At 34.8% G+C, this 21,357-nt stretch overlaps 4 protein-coding genes and 1 non-coding gene across 5 annotated transcripts in view; 2 read left to right on the top strand and 3 right to left on the bottom strand.

The window, feature by feature from the left end:
* Positions 1 to 4,750: 4,750 nt before the first annotated feature.
* Positions 4,751 to 4,857, bottom strand: LOC112023548 (small nucleolar RNA R71). Its single transcript, XR_002884050.1, has one exon. It is a non-coding gene; the product is annotated as a small nucleolar RNA R71 (small nucleolar RNA).
* A 532-nt stretch (positions 4,858 to 5,389) lies between these two features.
* LOC136064415 (uncharacterized) lies at positions 5,390 to 5,938 on the top strand. Its single transcript, XM_065766127.1, has one exon. It carries the CDS (start codon positions 5,390 to 5,392, stop codon positions 5,936 to 5,938), a length of 549 nt encoding a protein of 182 aa, XP_065622199.1.
* A 4,967-nt stretch (positions 5,939 to 10,905) lies between these two features.
* LOC112023506 (uncharacterized) lies at positions 10,906 to 11,947 on the bottom strand. The gene is made up of 2 exons (XM_024056110.1): positions 11,840 to 11,947; positions 10,906 to 11,391 (listed from the first exon to the last, which is right to left on the bottom strand). Exons 1-2 carry the CDS (start codon positions 11,945 to 11,947, stop codon positions 10,906 to 10,908), a joined length of 594 nt encoding a protein of 197 aa, XP_023911878.1.
* Positions 11,948 to 16,129: 4,182 nt separating this feature from the next.
* LOC112023505 (transcription factor MYB1-like) overlaps positions 16,130 to 21,357 on the top strand; it is a 21,827-nt gene continuing 16,599 nt past the window's right edge. The window contains exons 1-2 of the mRNA XM_065766126.1: positions 16,130 to 16,309; positions 16,414 to 16,543. Coding sequence (XP_065622198.1) covers positions 16,180 to 16,309; positions 16,414 to 16,543 — 260 coding nt within the window. The 5' untranslated portion in view covers positions 16,130 to 16,179. The remainder of the gene's footprint in view (positions 16,310 to 16,413; positions 16,544 to 21,357) is intronic.
* Positions 16,735 to 18,839, bottom strand: LOC112023529 (transcription factor MYB1). Its single transcript, XM_024056138.2, has 3 exons — positions 18,660 to 18,839; positions 18,426 to 18,555; positions 16,735 to 17,682 (listed from the first exon to the last, which is right to left on the bottom strand). Exons 1-3 carry the CDS (start codon positions 18,787 to 18,789, stop codon positions 17,139 to 17,141), a joined length of 804 nt encoding a protein of 267 aa, XP_023911906.1. The 5' UTR covers positions 18,790 to 18,839; the 3' UTR covers positions 16,735 to 17,138.

Genomic DNA, 21,357 nt, shown 5'->3' with positions numbered 1-21,357 from the left:
CTTTCTTAACACCAAATCTCCATGTGCCAGTGGCCTTAGCTTCATGTTGGCATCATATCTTTGCTTAAGCTTGTGTTGATAATAGGCCAATTAGACCATGACATTTTCTCTTTGTTCTTCAATTAAGTCTAAGTTCTTCTCCAATTGCCCATCATTGCTGCTCGAAGTAAAAGAGCTTGTTCTTAGCTTTGGAAATCCTATTTCTAGAGGAATCACAGCCTCGGCCCTATAAGTCATCGAAAAGGGGGTTTCTCCAGTAGATCTACGAGGTGTAGTCTGATATGTCCAAAGAACATGTGGCAACTCTTCCACCCATTTTCTCTTTGCGTCATCCAACCTCTTTTTCAGCCCACTTACTATGACCTTATTGACAACCTCGACCTATCCATTCCCCTGTAGATATGGCAGGGCAGAATATCTATTTGTTATGCCCAAGTCACAATAATAACTCCTGAAGGCTTTGCTATCAAATTGAAGACTATTGTCCGAGATGAGTGTATGAGAGATTCTAAACCAGGTGAAAATATTTTTCCAGATAAATCTCTTGGCATCCATATCTCTGATATTTGCTAGTGGTTCAGCTTCAACTCATTTGGTGAACTAATCTGTGTCGACCAGCAATCATCTCTTATTCATTGCTGCTTTAGGGAAGGGTCCTACAATATTCAAGCCCCATTGAGCAAAAGGCCAAGGGCTGGATAAAGGATTAAAGACACCTCTCGGTTGGTGAATATTTAAGGCAAATCTTTGGCATTGTTCGCATTTCTTCACATACTCTTATGCTTCCCCCTGCATATTTGGCCACTAATATCGGGCTCTGTGAGACAAGGATTTGCCTCATGTGTGACTTCCACAAATCCCTTCATGTAACTTTTTTAGAAGTAGCTCTGATGCTTCAGGGTGTATGCATAACAAGTACGGCCTGAAAAAAGAGCGATTATACAACTTTTGGTCCTCGGACAGCCAAAACTGAGGAGCCTTTCTTCACACCTTGTTAGCCTCTAACTTTTCTTCGAGCAAGATATCCTTCTTAAAGAACAGTACTATGGGGTCCATCTAATTAGGTCCCACCCTAATTTGATGGATATGAACCACCTTGCTCTTCTTCTTAGTAGGCTTATACAAATCTTTAACAAAGATGACTCACGGTAAGCTTTATGCCGAGGAGGTTGCAAGCATGGCCAAAGAATCAGCATAGGTGTTTCCACTTCTAGGAATGTGCTGTAAGTTGAATGACTCAAACCCTGACTGTAAATGCCTAACCTGACTTAAGTACTCTTGCATTCTCACGTCCCCAGCTTCCAACTCTCCCTGAACGTGGCCCACAACTAGCCTTGAATCTGAGAATATTTTCACCGCTTTTCCTTCCATTCTCTGAACCATGGTTATCCTCACTAGCAGAGCTTCATACTCAGCTTCATTGTTTGTGGCCAAGAAGCTCAATCTCAAGGATTTCTCAATTGTGATTCACTTAAGGGATATTAGGACTAGCCTCACTCCAGATCCTCTGTGATTTGTTGCACCATCAACGTATACCCTCCAAGGCACATGTTCTAGTAAGGAGACCATGCTAACCAATTTTCCATCCATGTCCTGTTGCTCTATTCTCTCTTCTAATAAGGATTCAGCAAAATCGACCACCAAATCAGTGAGGACTTGACCCTTGACCGAGGTGCCAAGGATCGTACCTCACTTGGCAATTCTTCATATGTAATCAGCACTCCGAAGTAGAGATCTGAGCGAAAGTTGCGTTAAGACAAAAACTGTGTGTGATTAGAAGTAGTGGAGGAGCTTACGCGTAGCATGTACCACTGCCAAAATGTCCTTCTCCAATGGTAAGTAACGGACCTCGGCCTCATGTAATGACTTGCTCACATAGTAAACTGACCTCTGCACACCACTATCAACTTGCACAGGCACCAGGCTGCAGCAATGTAAGCGAACAAAACTTCATCCACCTCAGGTCTGGACATAATGGGTGGCCGAAATAGGTATTTCTTCAACTGTTGGAAGGCCAAGACACACTCCTTGGTCCACTCAAATCCCTTCCACTTGTTCAATAACTGAAAGAAAGGTCTACGTCTGTCTGCTAACCGAGAGATGAACCGGTTTAGAGCAGCAGTCATCCCTGTTAGCTTCTAGACCTCTTTGAGTTTCTGAGATGGCTGTAAATTGTTAATTGCTTTAATCTGGTTAGGGTTGACTTCAATTCCGCGGTGTGTAACCATATACCCTAAGAACTTCCCTGATCCGACGCCAAAAGAACACTTAGAAGCATTAAGTTGCAACTTGTGTCTTCTCAAGATCATAAAAATATTCCTTAGATCGTTAACATACTTAGATTCCAACTTACTCTTCACTATCATATCATCTATATAAATCTCAATGCTTTTTCCTAACTATGGCTCAAACATCTTGGTTAACATCCTCTAATAAGTAGATCCTGCATTCTTCAGACCAAAGAGCATTACTTTGTAGAGGTAATTCCTAGTAGGGGTGACAGAAGCAGTCTTCTCCCGATCACCCAAAGCTAAAGGTATCTGATAGTACCCTTCAAAGACATCCAAAAAGCTCATCCGAGGATGGCCTACAATTGCGTCCACTAGCTAATCAATCTGAGGCATGGGGAAGGGGTCCTTTGGATAGGCCTTGTTCAAGTCTATGAAATCCACATATACTCGCCACTTTCCACTCTTCTTCTTTACTACCACCATATTAGCTAACCATTCATGGTAGAACATGATGTGCATGAAATATATACAATAAAGTACTCACATATCTACATATTTAGCTTTACTTTTATGTTATTTTGTTGGTGATTATATAATATCTTTGTGTTGCAGGTAACAAGGGCTTTACTTGCAAAGTGGGGCTAGGCCAATTAAATTCAAGTCCAATTGGAGCAAGAAATCAAAGGAAATTTGCACCAAATTCAAGTCCAATTCGGATTAGGATTCCAGTCTGCACATCAGTTAGTATTTTTGGTATAACTTTCGGGTCATATATCCAATAGAGATGATTCAAGTTGGGCTGAAAATTTAACTTAAAGGGCTACAACTTTGTAGTTTACCAAAAGTCCGAATTCTGAATTTAAATGGGCCAAAATCGTCGGTTAAATGAAGCCTAAAAATCTGGGATTTTCTTCAAACGGGAATTCAACTTGTAATAGGATTCCTTAACCTATTTAAAGGCTCTTTAGGGTAAAAAGAAGAGAAGAGAAACCTGAGAGGAAAAGGAGGCACCGCATAGAAGAATTTGCTTTCGGGAGTCTTTCAAAAGAGGAGTATCTGAGGACAAAGGCGAGAGCTTCATGTTGATCAACCAATTCAGATGAAAGACATAAGTTTTATTTGTTTTCTTTTCAATTTTATTATGAACTAAATTTTATTTTCTAGAGCATTGATGTAGTCTATCAATGAACACACAATTTATTTTCTGAGTTATTTTATTTTTAATATTTCCATGATTGAGTGTTTAATTCTTATTCTTAATGCTTACTATTTTTTACAAATTATAGTTTGGCCAATTGAATTACAATGAGACCGAGAGGTGATTTGTTATTTTATTTCTAGAATTAAACGCTATTAGTTGAGCGAAAGTAGAGACGCTTTACCGCGACTAGTGTGATTTTTCAGAAAATTCAAAGTACGTAATGAGTCTCCAATTAATTAAATTCACATAGAGATATGGAATTGTTATTTGAAGATATTTTTGATATTATTTGAGAGAAAATATTGAATACTTAAGGAATTTTTAATCATCAACGGGAGATCATTAGAATTTAATAATTAGGAAGAATAAATTGTGTGGGATTTGTTAGGTGAAATCAACTGCTCTAGATCCATTCTTATCATATTTTTACACTGTTAGACTTTTATGCTTTGTTAATTCTTTTTATTCGTAGATTTATTTTTATTAAATAGTTTAATTTAATTTAGATTGTAGAACATTCCATTTGTTTTCTAATTTCCAAATAGTAATTTATTTAGTGAATTTTGGTATTCAATAACACAGTTAATCCTTGTGGGTTCGACATTCGTTTTCTAAAAACACTTTACTACTTGTTACGATTTTGTGCGCTTGCAGATTATTTTATGCGAACAAGTTTTTGGCGCTGTTGCTGGGGATTAACTATTTGTTATTGATATTGATACTAGCTAGATATTTACAACTTTGGATTTTATTTTATTTGTTCAAAAAAAATTAATTAGGTGCATTTGAGTTTGTTTTCTTTCTTTTCAGGAAGTAGAAGTGCATGCCCCGATCTAAACCATTAGAGCATACACTCTTTGATCCTGAAATTGAAAGAACCTTACGTCAGCTCAAGAAAGAAAAGAAGAAAGAGGCCAACACATCTCTATCTAAGATGGCCGATCAAGAGCAAAAAGCGTTAAGGGATTATGCTATGCCCTTGGTAAATGGAGCTACATCGAGCATAAGGAGGCCAGCCATACAAGCCAATAATTTTGAGATCAAGCCAGCCATCATTCAGATGATACAGCAGACTATCCAGTTCGAGGGGCTGTCACAAGAGGATCCTAATGTCCATATTGCAAATTTCTTGAAAATTTGTGATACTTTTAAACATAACGGAGTGACAGATGATGCGATTCGACTAAGGCTTTTTCCCTTCTCACTTAGGGATAAAGCAAAAGTTTGGTTGAATTCTTTGCCACCTGGCATCATTACTACATGGGAGGAATTGGCACAAAAATTCTTAGCAAAATATTTCCCTCCTACAGAGACAGCAAAGCTAAGGAATGATATCACTACGTTCATCCAATTTGAGGGTGAATCATTATATGAAGCATGGGAGAGGTACAAAGATTTATTGTGAAGGTGTCCTCATCATGACCTTCCAGCATGGCTTCAAGTGCAAACATTCTACAATGGTCTAGGAGCTACAAATAGGTCTATGGTTGATGCAGCAGCTGGTGGAGCTTTAATGAGTAAAACTCATGAGGCAGCTTATGAACTTCTGGAAGAATTGGCATCCAACAACTATCAATGGCCTACAGAAAGAGCAATGCCAAGAAAGACAGCTAAAGTTTTAGAACTTGATTCTATTACTTCATTGGCGGCACAAATGGCAACTTTGTCTCAACAACTAGGTAAAATGAATGTTAATGCTATTCAAACTAATGTTGTTTGTGATCATTATGCAGGGAATCATTCAAGTGTCGATTGCCAAGTGGGAAATCCTTTTGCCCAATCGAGTTATGGATAGACAAATTACGTGTCAAATTTTCAACGTCAAAATAATCCATACTCGAACTCATACAATCCTGGATGGAGGAATCACCCCAACTTCTCATGGAGCAATAACCAAGGGCAGGCTAAACCACCTCAGCAATTTCCACAGCAAGAGAAGAAGCCGACACTTAAGGACATGTTCATGCAATACATGCAGAAGAGAGATGTGGCGATCCAAAACAACTCAGCTTCAATCCGCAATCTTGAGGTGCAAATCAGTCAACTTTCAAGCATGCTCACAAAGAGGACTACAAGAACTTTGCCAAGCAACATTGTCACCAATTCGAAAGAACATGTAAAGGCAATATCATTGAGAAGTGGACGAACATATGAGGAGGCCAAAGTAACAAATGCCAAACAAGATGAAGCTGTGGATAACGAGGAGTCAAAGATGAAGGAAGCCGAGTCAGAGATGAAAGAAGTGGAGCAAGCTGAGAAGACTAAGGAGAATGAAAGAGCTTCAAAATCCAAAAAATCTAGGGAAGTTACTTTTGAGACTTATTCTCCTTCAATTTATGATCCACCAATTCCTTTTCCACAAAGATTACGAAAAAACGATGTGGATGATCAGTTTTCTAAATTTCTAAGTATATTTAAGCAATTGCATATTAATATTCCTCTCATTGAAGCTTTGGAACAAATGCCTAAATATGCTAAATTTTTGAAGGATATTATATCAAAATAGCGGAAATTGAAGGAGCATGAAACAATTATGCTGACAGAGGAGAGTAGTGCAATCTTACAAAAGAAGCTGCTGCCTAAGCTAAAAGATCCGGGGAGTTTCACTATCCCTTGCACTATAGGAAAATCTTATTTTGATAAAGCTTTATGTGATTTAGGGGCAAGTATTAATCTAATGCCTCTCTCTGTTTTCAGGAAATTAGGTCTTGGAGAAGTAAAGCCGACCACTATCTCTTTACAATTGGCGAATAGATCCATTAAATATCCAAGAGGAGTCGTTGAGAACGTATTAGTAAAAGTTGACAAGTTCATCTTCCCAGCTGACTTCATTGTCCTTGATATGGATGAGGACGAGGAGATCCCTTTGATATTGGGTCGACCTTTCCTTGTGACGGGGAGAACCTTAATTGATGTCAAGCAAGGAAAACTTGTTTTGAGGGTCGGAGAGGATGAGGTCACTTTTAATGTATTTAAGTCTATGGAATTTCCTTCCGAGACACATTCTTGTTTTCAAATAAGTGACCGAGACATGATCATGGCCGATGAGACTTGTGCAATTGATTTTCAAAAGTTGCCACTTGAGGTATGTTTTACTCACTCTACATCTGTTAAATTCAATGATGAAGAGGTTAAAGATTGTGAAAGATATTTGGAGGCTACACCAGTCTTTCCTCCTTCAATGCAACCAAAAGTGGAAGACCTAAAATCATGTCAGCCAACATCTCCACCAGAGGAACCACCTAAACTTGAGCCCAAACCGCTTCCATCAAAGTTAAGGTACGCTTTCTTAGGTCAAGACTCTAAATTTCCAGTTATTATTAACAGTTCTTTGAGTGATGTAGAGGAGGAAAAGTTATTGAGAATCTTGCGGGAACACAAAATGGCTTTGGGTTAGACCATCTCTGACATCAAAGGAATTAGTCCTTCAAATTGCACACACAAGATTTTAATGGAGGATAACGTCTAGCTACAGATGTTAAATAAAACACTTTTGGGAGGCAACCCAATTTTTTTTTTAATCTTTATGTTTATGTTTTTATTTTTATTTTTATTTTTTTTCTTTATCTTATTGTTTTTTCTTTCATTTTGTAGGAATAAAGAGGCCAAAGAAATCTTCAATGGGTACACGGCTGCACCTCAAGGAAAAATATTCAATTAAAATCAAGGGAGAATCTCTTCTCCTTTCTCATTCTTTTATTTAGTTTTTCTTCCTTTTTCCCATTGAGGACAATGTGAAATTTAAATTTGGGGGAAGGGAATTTATTTTATTTATTCCATGAAAAAAAAAAAAAAAAACATTCTTTTCTCTAGCTTGAGGTTTGTGTTTTAAGTTCATTATACTACTCTTGCTTAAAGAATTTCATTGCTTTCATGCTCAATTCATTGCACATGCACGTAGCCACTCAGACACAACTTGTTGTTGAAGGATAAAAATGATTAGAAAATCTTGATGATAACAATATGGAGACTATAACCCTTGTGAGTTTTGAGCCAATCATTATTTTTAGAGGGTTTTTATTTATTTTTTTTCTAATCTTAAAGTTCATTTGGAAGTGCGTAACATATTTCCCATGTTGTAGTCTTATTGTTCTTGCTTTTGGCCAAGAAAAAATGATTTTATGCCACACTTGAACCTTTTGAAGTCATTGATGTTGAATGAACTATACTAGTATTTGAGAGATGAGATTAGGCCATTTTTGTCTACTTTGAGCCATATATGTGTTTTTTTTTTTTTTCTTTGGATACATTATCGCTAGTCACCCCATTGAGCCTTTTTATTAGTCTTTCTTTCTTAAAGCCCTTGTCCATAGTGTTTCAAGATGGAATTTGATCAATTTGTTTCAATGTGGTGGTTTGTGCGAGAATTCAAAGAAGAAAAAAATTGTACAGAGTTCCATTTACTCCAATATTTTGAGTTGCTTAGTAACTAGGGGTATTCATTACCAATATTTACTCTTACGTCAAACCGTAACTTGAAATATGAGTATGCAAAAGCACTTTAAGTTTGTGACTTGTTGAGTAACTGGGTGCATCCATCACAAATGCCTGCATTCACGTCAAAAGATAAGTGACGACTTAAAGTAAGTAATAAAAATAAATAAAAAATAAAAAAAGGGAAAAGTGTCAAAAAGAAGTAAATAAAAAGGGTTCTCTTCAAATTTTGAGAAGTGAAATGTAAAGGAGTATTGCTTTGAAGAAGAAGAGTTAAAAAAAAAAAATGTTGAATGGAAATTCCAAAAAGAGTTGACATTCTGACAAATCTTGAAAACACTTCTTATATTTACCTTTACCCATTTTTATTTCATACCTTTTACTTTTATCCTACATTACGTCCTAATAAAGTCCTTATTTGATCTTGAAGATTGTGTAGTTCAGATATTGATATGACTAAATAAAAAGTGTGGTATAAATTCTTTTTTGGCATCTTTTCATGAGACTACTTGTTCTTTCTGGATTAAGTGTTTTTCATGTGATTTATATGTGATATTTTTATTTTTCTTACATTATTCCACTCACATATATTGTTGAGAGTGTTACACCCCATTTCAGAGTGATTTCATTTATTGAGTGATAACACCGGAAAGGTTTGAGTTGAAGCATACTTTCAAATAGAAATTCAAGTCAAGTTTATTCTAAAACTAAGAGTATGTTTGGGTTGGCTACCACTTTTCACTCACAATGAGTTTTGATGGCATGAGAAATTTCTTTAGCATTTGTTTGCAAAAGGCAATTGAGAAAAAAATGGATTTTCTTTGTTTTGTTTATTTTAGTATTCATTCTCAGAATTTTGTGGGTATATTCCCTGCAAACCCTCACGAGACTACAACTCGTCCACCAGTGTAAGCTAAGGGTTTAAAGGCTTGTTGCATACGCTAAATGCAATCAAAATTTCCAGCGAAAGTGGATTAGTTAGGATTTTTTTTTTTGTTTTTTTTTTGTTTTACTCTTTATCTGTTTTGCTCGAGGACTAGCAAAAATTTAGGTTTGGGAGTATTTGATGTGCATGAAATATATACAATAAAGTATTCACATATCTACATATTTAGCTTTACTTTTATGTTATTTTGTTACTGATTATATAATATCTTTGTGTTGCAAGTAACAAGGGCTTTACATGCAAAGTGGGGCTAGGCCAATTAAATTCAAGTCCAATTGGAGCAAGAAATCAAAGGAAATTTGCACCAAATCCAAGTCCAATTCGGATTAGGATTCCAGACTGCATATCAGTTAATATTTTTGGCATAACTTTCGGCTCAGATATCTAATATAAATGATTCAAGTTGGGTTGGAAAGTTAACTTAAAGGGCTACAACTTTGTAGTTTACCAAAAGTCCGAATTCTGAATTTTAATGAGCCAAAATTGTTGGTTAAATGAAGCCTAAAAATCTGGGATTTTCTCCAAACGGGAATTCAACTTGTAATAGGATTCCTGGACCTATTTAAAGGCTCTTTAGGGTAAAAAGAAGAGGATAGAAAACTGAGAGGAAAAGGAGGTGCCGCATGGAAGAATTTGCTTTTGGGAGTTTTTCAAAAGAGGAGTATCTGAGGACAAAGGCGAGAGCTTTATGTTGATCAACCAATTCGGATGAAAGACATAAGTTTTATTTGTTTTCTTTTCAATTTTATTATGAACTAAATTTTATTTTCTAGAGCATTGATGTAGTCTAGCAATGAACACACAATTTATTTTCTGAGTTATTTTATTTTTAATATTTCCATGATTGAGTGTTTAATTCTTATTCTTAATGCTTACTATTTTTTACAAATTATAGTTTGGCCAATTGAATTACAATGAGACCGAGAGGTGATTTGTTATTTTATTTCTAGAATTAAACGCTATTAGTTGAGCGAAAGTAGAGACGCTTTACCGCGACTAGTGTGATTTTTCAGAAAATTCAAAGTATGTAATGAGTCTACAATTAATTAAATTCACATAGAGATATGGAATTGTTATTTGAAGATATTTTTGATATTATTCGAGAGAAAATATTGAATACTTAAGGAATTTTTAATCATCAACAGGAGATCATTAGAATTTAATAATTAGGAAGAATAAATTGTGTGGGATTTGTTAGATGAAATCAACTGCTCTAGATCAATTCTTATCATATTTTTACATTGTTAGACTTTTATGCTTTGTTAAATCTTTTTATTTGTAAATTTATTTTTATTAAATAGTTTAATTTAATTTAGATAGTAGAACATTCCATTTGTTTTCGAATTTCCAAATAGTAATTTATTTAGTGAATTTTGGTATTCAATAACATAGTTAATCCTTGTAGGTTCGACATTCGTTTTCTAAAAACACTTTACTACTTCTTACGATTTTGTGCGCCTGCAGATTATTTTACGCGAACAGAACACTTCTTTAATAGCCCCAGCTTGCTTAAGCTTGTTCACTTCTTCCTTGACAACATCAGAATGCTCCTTAGATGAGCGCTGAGGTGGTTGTTTCCCAGGGAGGACAGCTGGGTTGACATTCAGATGATGGCAAATGAAGTTTGGGTCCACCCTAGGAGCTTCATAAGCATTCCATGCGAACACATTAATATTCTTCCTTAAAAATGCTAACAGCTCTCCCTTCTCCTAAGGAGGCAACTAAGCTCTGACTTGAAAAAACTTCTCCGGATCACCATCTATAGCAATTTCCTCCAACCTCTCACACTTTGACTCTTTTGACACCGCATTTGTAGATAGGACCAGAATACTTGATTGCTATGAGCCCTGGTCAATAGAAGCCGAGGACACAGCTTCAGGCTAATGCATAATTGCAGCCACAAGGCATTGCCTAGCCATAGATTAACTCCCCACGAGCTCTTCAATCTAGTCCCCTGAGGGATATTTCACATTCAAGTGTAGAGTTGAAGAAACGACCCCAAGGGTATGAAGCTAAGGCCTTGCCACAATGGTAGTGTAGGGAGAATAAACATTCACCACAATGAAGTCTACCTTTACCACTTCCGAACCTACCTACACGGGCAATCTAATCTGACCCCTCGAGATGACAACTTTCCCATCAAAGCTCACAAAAGGTGAATCATGGGCTGTCAAATCCTCAGGCTTTAAGTTCAGCCTTCTATACAAGTCCGGGTACATAATCTCTGCACCGCTGCCCTGGTCTACCAACACCCTCTTCACATTATATCTCTCTATCCTGAGGGTGACCACCAAAGCATCATCATGTGGTTGTATGACTCCTATCTTGTCCTTGTCCAAAAAACTCAATGCCAATTGGATCTCCACTTTGGCCCTCTTCGGCTCAGAATTAAAGACCTCGGCGGATAGTTGAGATACAGACATCACCCTGGAAGGATAAGAACCAGTTCTCCTAGGTGCAGCAAAGATGACATTAATTATGCCCAGAGGTGGCCTTGAAGAAGCGTTCCCCTGAGCTCTTGACCTAGCTTGGTCTTTTTGCCCACTAGGCCAATACAAAAACTGTTGCAACCTTCCATCCTTGACCAGTTGCTCCAGATGATTCCATAGAGTTCTACAGTCCTCAGTGTTATGCCCTCGTTCTTAATGGCACTAGCAATGAAGGCTCTAGTTACGCCTCAAGACGTCTCAAGGGGTTTCCTCCCATCTTGTTTGGCCATTTAAAGTATGGCTCATTCTTGATCTTCTTTAGGACTTGATGTACTGGCTCTTTGAACATCGTGTTTATCACCTGAGGAGCCGTAGATCTAGATTGCCCAACAAAATCCCTTCGGTGCCTGCTATTATTATATCTGTCCGACCTAAAATCCCTACTATCTTGAGGGATAACCTTAGCCTTTTCCTTTCTTTGCTACTGATCTTCCTCAACCCGTTTGTATTCGTCGATATGGTCCATAAGCCGACGCACACTCCTTATCGGCTTTTTGGCCAAGGATTTTCTCAAATCATGCTCGATGGGCAGACTGACCTTGAAGGTCCTAATAGCCACGTCATCAAAATCTCCATCAATCTTATTAAACATCTCCCAATATCTGTTCGAGTATGTTTTCAGGGTTTGTCCTTCTTGCATAGACATAGATAATAGGGAATCTAAGGGCCGAGGAACCTTACTACACGTACTAAAACGAGACCCAAATGCCCAGGTGAGCTCCTAAAAGGAATCAATGGAACCTGCACCTATGCCATCAAACCACCTCATTGCCACAGGCCCTAAGTTAAACGAGAATACCTTACACATCAAGGATTCATTCTTGGAGTGCACATCCATTCTCTGGTTGAAATGGCTCACATATTCTATAGGGTCTATTCGACCATTGTATATGGTGAACGTAGGCTGAGTGAAACGTCGAGGAAGTCCCCCTCCCTCAATCTTGCACATGAAAGGTGATCTGAAAATTTGGTTGAGCGCTCTGCTCATCACATCATTCCCCAAGCCTTTGGAAGATGAGCTCCTATTTCTGCGCTCATGATGGTAGTCCTCATCATACGAGAAAGAGTCACTAAAGGGAGTTCTCAATTTGGCTTGTAACTGTCATCTCCTTCCTCACTGGAAGAAGAAACAAACCTTGAGGGAGTTTTTCTTCATCAGTCATGGCGCAACTCCACAGATGATAAATCTCCAGTTGCATGTTTCTAGCATTCTCCTCATAAGAGACGTGGCTCTCACCCCAAGACTGGCTCCTAGTATAGGTGGTGTGCACACTTCCTTCCCGATCCCTTCTCTGTTCAAGATCATTAAAGTGATCTTGACGTTGAGACCCCATAGATTCTGCTTGGTTTGAACCTGAACCCACCATAGTTGGACGTAGAAATCACTACAACACCAGAAATTCCCACAAATGGCGCCAATTGTAAGGACGCAATTTGAGTCCCTAGCCCAAAGGATCAATGAACTTAGGCCCAAAAAAACTCAATACAATGAATTTGTAGAGAGTGAGTTGGAAAACTGGGCTTTAATGAATCAGACAATAAGTAAAGTGGATTCGGATGACAAGAAAATGAAGATAGACTAGTTTATTCTAAATAAAATCGTCCTCGGCATAGTTCGAAGATATCAGTTCTTGTATATTTCTCTCAAATTAGATTATAAGTTCAATTCTTGGTTGCTACAGTATTTTTCTCTTAATTTCTCGATCCCCCTCTCTCATTACATTTTCACTCTTTTATACTATCCCTCTGCCTTCATATCTGCCTTCCACGTGCAAATTAGAGTATTGGTGCTAATCCCTGTCACATCATCCCCTTCCTGAAGTCTCTAGAGAGTAGCTGTAAGGCTAAAAACTACTGTTCAGGTATCATTTCCTCATTAATTCGGCCAAAGAGTTAGCTGCAGAGTATTTAATGTGGTGATAGCAGCTTTCCCTTGAGATATTTCATGGTTTTCCTCTATCCTGTTCATTCCTAATACTTATCTTCATCCATAGAATGATCTAGAACATTACTCTTAATGGCAGACCACGCCCCCTGACCTCGGTTTTGCTCAGCCCAGGAGGGATTCTTCCTCGGAACACCCTTCTTGATGGTTTTAATCGGATTTCACTTCTTCACTTACTAACACAAATCCTTATGAAAGTGTTTACCCGTCCTCGAATTGCTTAACGTCTTTGAATTGGGCCTCTAGCCCAATATATACATAGATATAGGCTCTTGGGCCTATCACCCCTACAATAATAATAATAACAATAAAAAGTTTAAAACTACTTAATGTTCATATCACTAAAACCCCAGAGACATCACTATTTTTTTTTTTTTTTCCTTCTATCTCTAGGTGTTTTTACAATTTCAAACTCTAGCTTTTTGCCCCCTTGAACTGAAATTCTAGCTCCTCCACTGACTATACGGCGATACAGCAATTTAAAAAAATATATGATACGAGTATGGCGGAGATACGTATATTAATTAATTATTAAATATATTTTTATATATAGTTAAACATTTATTTTCATATAATATTAAACATATATCGGTTTAAGAAAAATAATAATTTTTTTTATTTCTATATATTATTAATCATTTTTTTATCAAGTTAAAAGTAATAATGGATAATAAAGCAAATCCATTACATAAGGCGTAAATGCACTTTCAGTTTCTACATTTTACATCTTTTTTATTTTGGTCCCTACATTTTCATTTTACCACTTTTAGTCCCTAAATCAATTAAAGCATTCCGTTTTGGTCCTTACCATTACTCACTTAACAGAAATTACTGATGTGACAAATGGAGTGTACTGTTGGCACATTAAATACTGACATGGCTAATAAAATAATATTAAAAATGCCACGTCAGCATAAAATAATTATTAAAAAAGACACATAAGCATCAACATCAACTTTTGATTTTGAAAATGAATTTATCTATTTATACAAAATAAAAATTAAAAAAAAAATTAAAACCTAAAATACACATGAATTCAGACCTGGGTTAACAAAATAATTGAACCCCAGAAAGCCAAACCAAGAGAAAAACTGCCTTTCTCTAATAATCAGTTCACTATGACTATGGGCCTATGGCATTAACTGGGTTCAGACACAAAAAGAAAAAGAAATTATATTGCTACAGTACATACGATTTTCATTTTTTTTTTTTACCCCCACAATACAAAGTTGATAAATCCTAAGTGGGCCTATGGCATTAACTGGGTTCAGACACAAAAAGAAAAAGAAATTATATTGCTACAGTACATACGATTTTCATTTTTTTTTTTTTACCCCCACAATACAAAGTTGATAAATCCTAAGAGCACCCACACTAAATGTGGGATATGTGCCAAATGCTAAATATTTGGCACATATCCCACACCAAACCCAATTTTAGCCCGTTTAGTAGATGTGGGATATGTTATTTTTTTTGCAACATTGAACAGTACCGTGGCAAATTTGCCATGGTACGGAATGCATGTGGCAAATTTTTTTTTCTTTTAATGTGTAGATTGTGTTGATGAGTTGTAATAAATATTATTTTAATGTGTAGTAAATATTATTTTAATGTATAGAATTGAATTATAAAGCATCTGATAAATAAGATGTTGTAAAATGATGTGGTAAAATAATAAAGTAAACCTTTGGTGTGGTAAAATGACATAATTTTTAGAATATCTGATACGGATGCTCATTGAGCTCAGAAACGGAAACAAAAACAAAAACGAAAAAACTGTGTCTTTCTCTGGAATAACAAAGATCCCCAACTTTGCAAAAATAAATAAAAATTGGCAGAGAATGACAAAACCCCACCTCAAAAAGTAGAAGAATGTTGAGCTCAACGACTGTTGCCTACCACCCCTCACTTAAAAACCAGAACTTTGAACCAGCAGTTGTAGTTACCTAATTATTCGGTTTTAGATTTGTTAGGAAGCTCCACAATCCAAATCCAATTCATCAATCAACATAAGAATATCATGTGAAGGAAAATTTGAGATCTTAAAGGTTAAAATCGAACCTTTTTTTTGGGGTTTCAATTTTGGGTGGGAAAGAGGGAAACTTTGTTTGTGTTGTGTGATGATGATGCCGTGTTTGATCGATGTCAGTCTGTTTGTCTCTTGAGATTGGGATTGAGATTGAAATTGAAAAATACGTCAAGGTTTTGAGATTGAAAAAAAAACACATGAATTCAGGATGGCAGATCTAAATTCATGTATTTTAGGTTTTAATTTTGTTTTTTTATTTTTTATTTTTTTAAAATAGATAAATTAGTTTTCAAAATGAAAAGTTGATGTGGATATGTATGTGTCTTTCTTAATCATTATTTTATGCTAATGTGGCATTTTTAATATTATTTTATTAGTCACGTCAGTATTTAATGTGTCAACAGTGTACTCTGTTTGTCACATCAGCAATTTCTGTTAAGTGAGTAACGGTAAGGATTAAAATAAAACGCATTAATTGATTTAGGAACTAAAAGTAGTGAAATAAAAATGTAAAAACCAAAATAAAAAATATGTAAAATGTATAAACTAAAAGTGTATTTATCCTAATCATAAAACCCTAATCATAAATAATCAATACGTAGATTTTTTTCGAGAATCATCAATATGTAGATTCTATTCATTAATATATATATATATATATATATCAATATAGCCTCAAAAGTAGGTGGCGTTCTTTTATTTTTTGAGAGAATATTACGGAGTTTTTGTCCTTGTTGCTAAAAGCGGAAAACGTACAACATGCAGCCATGAATATAATAATGATAATAATAATTTCAGATGGGCCATGCTTTATGTGGCACATTTTATAAGAAGGATTGGAACTCACTGTAGAGTAGTGTGAGCAAAATCTAAAAAGAGAAAGCAAAAAATTGTGAGAGCAGAAATGGGAAGGAGGCCATGCGGTGCAAAAGGTGTAATCAGAGGAGCATGGTGTGCATGGGAAGATGACATCCTTAAAAACTACATTGAAATCCATGGCAAAGGGAAATGGACAGACCTGCCTCAAAGAGCTGGTTCTAACTTCTAACAATATATGTTGCATTATATATTCTCTCTTTTCTTAAAGTGGTTCTCTTTTGTCGATTATATATTTACACTGACATTTCTTATTTTGTAGGGTTGAGGCGATGTGGGAAGAGTTGCCGGCTTCGTTGGTTGAATTATCTAAGGCCAGATATCAAGAGAGGCAACTTTTCTGAGGACGAAGAAGATCTCATTATCAAACTACATAAGCTTCTTGGTAACAGGTATGGGAAATCTACTTCTTCTCCTTCGGAGCCGGTTCAATATAATTTGAGATTTGAGGTGATAGATTTAAATAATGGTTTTTATATTTAAATATAAATTAAGTAAATTATTCATAAAATATATATATATATATAAATTAAATAATTTTATTTAATATTAGAGATATAATTTTTTTCTCAAATGTCACTAGTAGATATTTATTTTAAAAAATAGTATGTAAACATAACACAACTGATGCGAAACTCACCATGAGAATTACAGGAAGAAGCCACAAGTTCCTATAATGTTAAGAATAGTCGTGTTTGTGAGAGGAAGGTGAATTACACCTTCATTTGCAATCACACACACATATTTGGGTAACAATGCCACTAACACAACATATAGGGCATATATGAGAGTATTAATGTATTGGGTTTTAATGGGCCAAACCAATACATTTGCAACCGAAAAATGTCTAATATTAACATGCGGAGAGCATTATCCATTATTGGGTTCAACATATGCCAAGCAAAATATACTACAACTATTCATGATTTAATTAGACACACATAGATGACTATAAATAACTGGCTTAGTTATGCATCTCATTTACTTTCAGCTAATCCATGCATCTTCTGAATCCAGAAAAGATGCCAATGTGTTAAGATCCATAGCTTCATTTGGCTGAAAAGGATTAGTAGCCCTCCAACTCTCAGGCTTTCCTTCATCCATTAAATCTTTAAGCTTTGCATTGCATCTAGAAACTGGCAAATCCAATGCAATTTCATGTACATTGATTTCATTTGTTTGTTGGCCATCTGAATTTTGCACATTCGATCTTAAAAGGTAATTTGTATCCAAATCTATCAGGCAGTCAGAGATATTATTCTCTGGCTGAACTGAAGGAAATAGGTTTTCTCTATTCCCATAAGGAACTATATTTTCATTGAACAATATTTGATTATTATTTGGTTGCCATGAGAGAATAACCTTTGTGCACCGCATTGCTTTCGGTCGAATCACAGGGTGAGCAATCGGTTTTATTCCTGGATTGGAGTTTGATGTCAAATTTTTTATTCTCTTGCTTAAAATGGTGTTCCAGTAATTCTTTATCTCATTGTCAGTTCGTCCTGGTAATCTTCGAGCAATGAATGACCAACTGCACCCAAAGGAAAAAAAGACCATATAATCTATATGAGAGCATTTTTGTAGTTCAACTGATTAACACTTCATGATGTTTCTAATGTAAACATTTAGGATCCAAATTTTCATGCTCCTTTATAACTAAAAAAATAAATAAAAAAAGAATTCTTACATGCAAAATGAGTTTCTTTTACTTGTTTATGATTTTCACATATGTGGATTTTATAAATTTTTCTCAAAATTAAATATACTGTTACTTATGTTGTTAATACTTGTTAAACTTATAACTATCTATTATCAAATTTGCAATTAATAGCAATGTGTAAGGTGTTGTTTATCATTTCTTCATAAAATCAATATAATAAAAAAATCATACAATTATTATAATAAAAAAAGGTGTTGTTTATCATATTAAAATCATAGAATAGTAATATATTTAGTTTTCTTTTTAATCTAAAATACATTTTTGTTTACTCAGAAGAAGTTAATAAAAACTTTATATAATATTTTATATGAAGATCGCTGTTAGGCATATAACTTTTTGAACAATGTAGTCAACTTATCATCACATAAAGTTGAAGAAAAAAATTATATCTCTAATATTAAATAAAATTATTTAATTTATATATATATATATATATTTTATGAATAATTTACTTAATTTATATTTAAATATAAAAACCATTATTTAAATCTATCACCTCAAATCTCAAATTATATTGAACCGGCTCCGAAGGAGAAGAAGTAGATTTCCCATACCTGTTACCAAGAAGCTTATGTAGTTTGATAATGAGATCTTCTTCGTCCTCAGAAAAGTTGCCTCTCTTGATATCTGGCCTTAGATAATTCAACCAACGAAGCCGGCAACTCTTCCCACATCGCCTCAACCCTACAAAATAAGAAATGTCAGTGTAAATATATAATCGACAAAAGAGAACCACTTTAAGAAAAGAGAGAATATATAATGCAACATATATTGTTAGAAGTTAGAACCAGCTCTTTGAGGCAGGTCTGTCCATTTCCCTTTGCCATGGATTTCAATGTAGTTTTTAAGGATGTCATCTTCCCATGCACACCATGCTCCTCTGATTACACCTTTTGCACCGCATGGCCTCCTTCCCATTTCTGCTCTCACAATTTTTTGCTTTCTCTTTTTAGATTTTGCTCACACTACTCTACAGTGAGTTCCAATCCTTCTTATAAAATGTGCCACATAAAGCATGGCCCATCTGAAATTATTATTATCATTATTATATTCATGGCTGCATGTTGTACGTTTTCCGCTTTTAGCAACAAGGACAAAAACTCCGTAATATTCTCTCAAAAAATAAAAGAACGCCACCTACTTTTGAGGCTATATTGATATATATATATATATATATATTAATGAATAGAATCTACATATTGATGATTCTCGAAAAAAATCTACGTATTGATTATTTATGATTAGGGTTTTATGATTAGGATAAATACACTTTTAGTTTATACATTTTACATATTTTTTATTTTGGTTTTTACATTTTTATTTCACTACTTTTAGTTCCTAAATCAATTAATGCGTTTTATTTTAATCCTTACCGTTACTCACTTAACAGAAATTGCTGATGTGACAAACAGAGTACACTGTTGACACATTAAATACTGACGTGACTAATAAAATAATATTAAAAATGCCACATTAGCATAAAATAATGATTAAGAAAGACACATACATATCCACATCAACTTTTCATTTTGAAAACTAATTTATCTATTTTAAAAAAATAAAAAATAAAAAAACAAAATTAAAACCTAAAATACATGAATTTAGATCTGCCATCCTGAATTCATGTGTTTTTTTTTCAATCTCAAAACCTTGACGTATTTTTCAATTTCAATCTCAATCCCAATCTCAAGAGACAAACAGACTGACATCGATCAAACACGGCATCATCATCACACAACACAAACAAAGTTTCCCTCTTTCCCACCCAAAATTGAAACCCCAAAAAAAAGGTTCGATTTTAACCTTTAAGATCTCAAATTTTCCTTCACATGATATTCTTATGTTGATTGATGAATTGGATTTGGATTGTGGAGCTTCCTAACAAATCTAAAACCGAATAATTAGGTAACTACAACTGCTGGTTCAAAGTTCTGGTTTTTAAGTGAGGGGTGGTAGGCAACAGTCGTTGAGCTCAACATTCTTCTACTTTTTGAGGTGGGGTTTTGTCATTCTCTGCCAATTTTTATTTATTTTTGCAAAGTTGGGGATCTTTGTTATTCCAGAGAAAGACACAGTTTTTTCGTTTTTGTTTTTGTTTCCGTTTCTGAGCTCAATGAGCATCCGTATCAGATATTCTAAAAATTATGTCATTTTACCACACCAAAGGTTTACTTTATTATTTTACCACATCATTTTACAACATCTTATTTATCAGATGCTTTATAATTCAATTCTATACATTAAAATAATATTTACTACACATTAAAATAATATTTATTACAACTCATCAACACAATCTACACATTAAAAGAAAAAAAAATTTGCCACATGCATTCCGTACCATGGCAAATTTGCCACGGTACTGTTCAATGTTGCAAAAAAAATAACATATCCCACATCTACTAAACGGGCTAAAATTGGGTTTGGTGTGGGATATGTGCCAAATATTTAGCATTTGGCACATATCCCACATTTAGTGTGGGTGCTCTTAGGATTTATCAACTTTGTATTGTGGGGGTAAAAAAAAAAAAATGAAAATCGTATGTACTGTAGCAATATAATTTCTTTTTCTTTTTGTGTCTGAACCCAGTTAATGCCATAGGCCCACTTAGGATTTATCAACTTTGTATTGTGGGGGTAAAAAAAAAAAATGAAAATCGTATGTACTGTAGCAATATAATTTCTTTTTCTTTTTGTGTCTGAACCCAGTTAATGCCATAGGCCCATAGTCATAGTGAACTGATTATTAGAGAAAGGCAGTTTTTCTCTTGGTTTGGCTTTCTGGGGTTCAATTATTTTGTTAACCCAGGTCTGAATTCATGTGTATTTTAGGTTTTAATTTTTTTTTTAATTTTTATTTTGTATAAATAGATAAATTCATTTTCAAAATCAAAAGTTGATGTTGATGCTTATGTGTCTTTTTTAATAATTATTTTATGCTGACGTGGCATTTTTAATATTATTTTATTAGCCATGTCAGTATTTAATGTGCCAACAGTACACTCCATTTGTCACATCAGTAATTTCTGTTAAGTGAGTAATGGTAAGGACCAAAACGGAATGCTTTAATTGATTTAGGGACTAAAAGTGGTAAAATGAAAATGTAGGGACCAAAATAAAAAAGATGTAAAATGTAGAAACTGAAAGTGCATTTACGCCTTATGTAATGGATTTGCTTTATTATCCATTATTACTTTTAACTTGATAAAAAAATGATTAATAATATATAGAAATAAAAAAAATTATTATTTTTCTTAAACCGATATATGTTTAATATTATATGAAAATAAATGTTTAACTATATATAAAAATATATTTAATAATTAATTAATATACGTATCTCCGCCATACTCGTATCATATATTTTTTTAAATTGCTGTATCGCCGTATAGTCAGTGGAGGAGCTAGAATTTCAGTTCAAGGGGGCAAAAAGCTAGAGTTTGAAATTGTAAAAACACCTAGAGATAGAAGGAAAAAAAAAAAAAA

Source organism: Quercus suber, unplaced genomic scaffold (genome assembly GCF_002906115.3).
Source record: "Quercus suber isolate HL8 unplaced genomic scaffold, Cork oak 2.0 scaffold_683, whole genome shotgun sequence".
In the NCBI taxonomy this organism is placed as follows: Eukaryota; Viridiplantae; Streptophyta; class Magnoliopsida; order Fagales; family Fagaceae; genus Quercus; species Quercus suber.
Note: the sequence above shows the minus strand (reverse complement) of the source record. Positions and strands in the feature narration are given on the sequence as shown.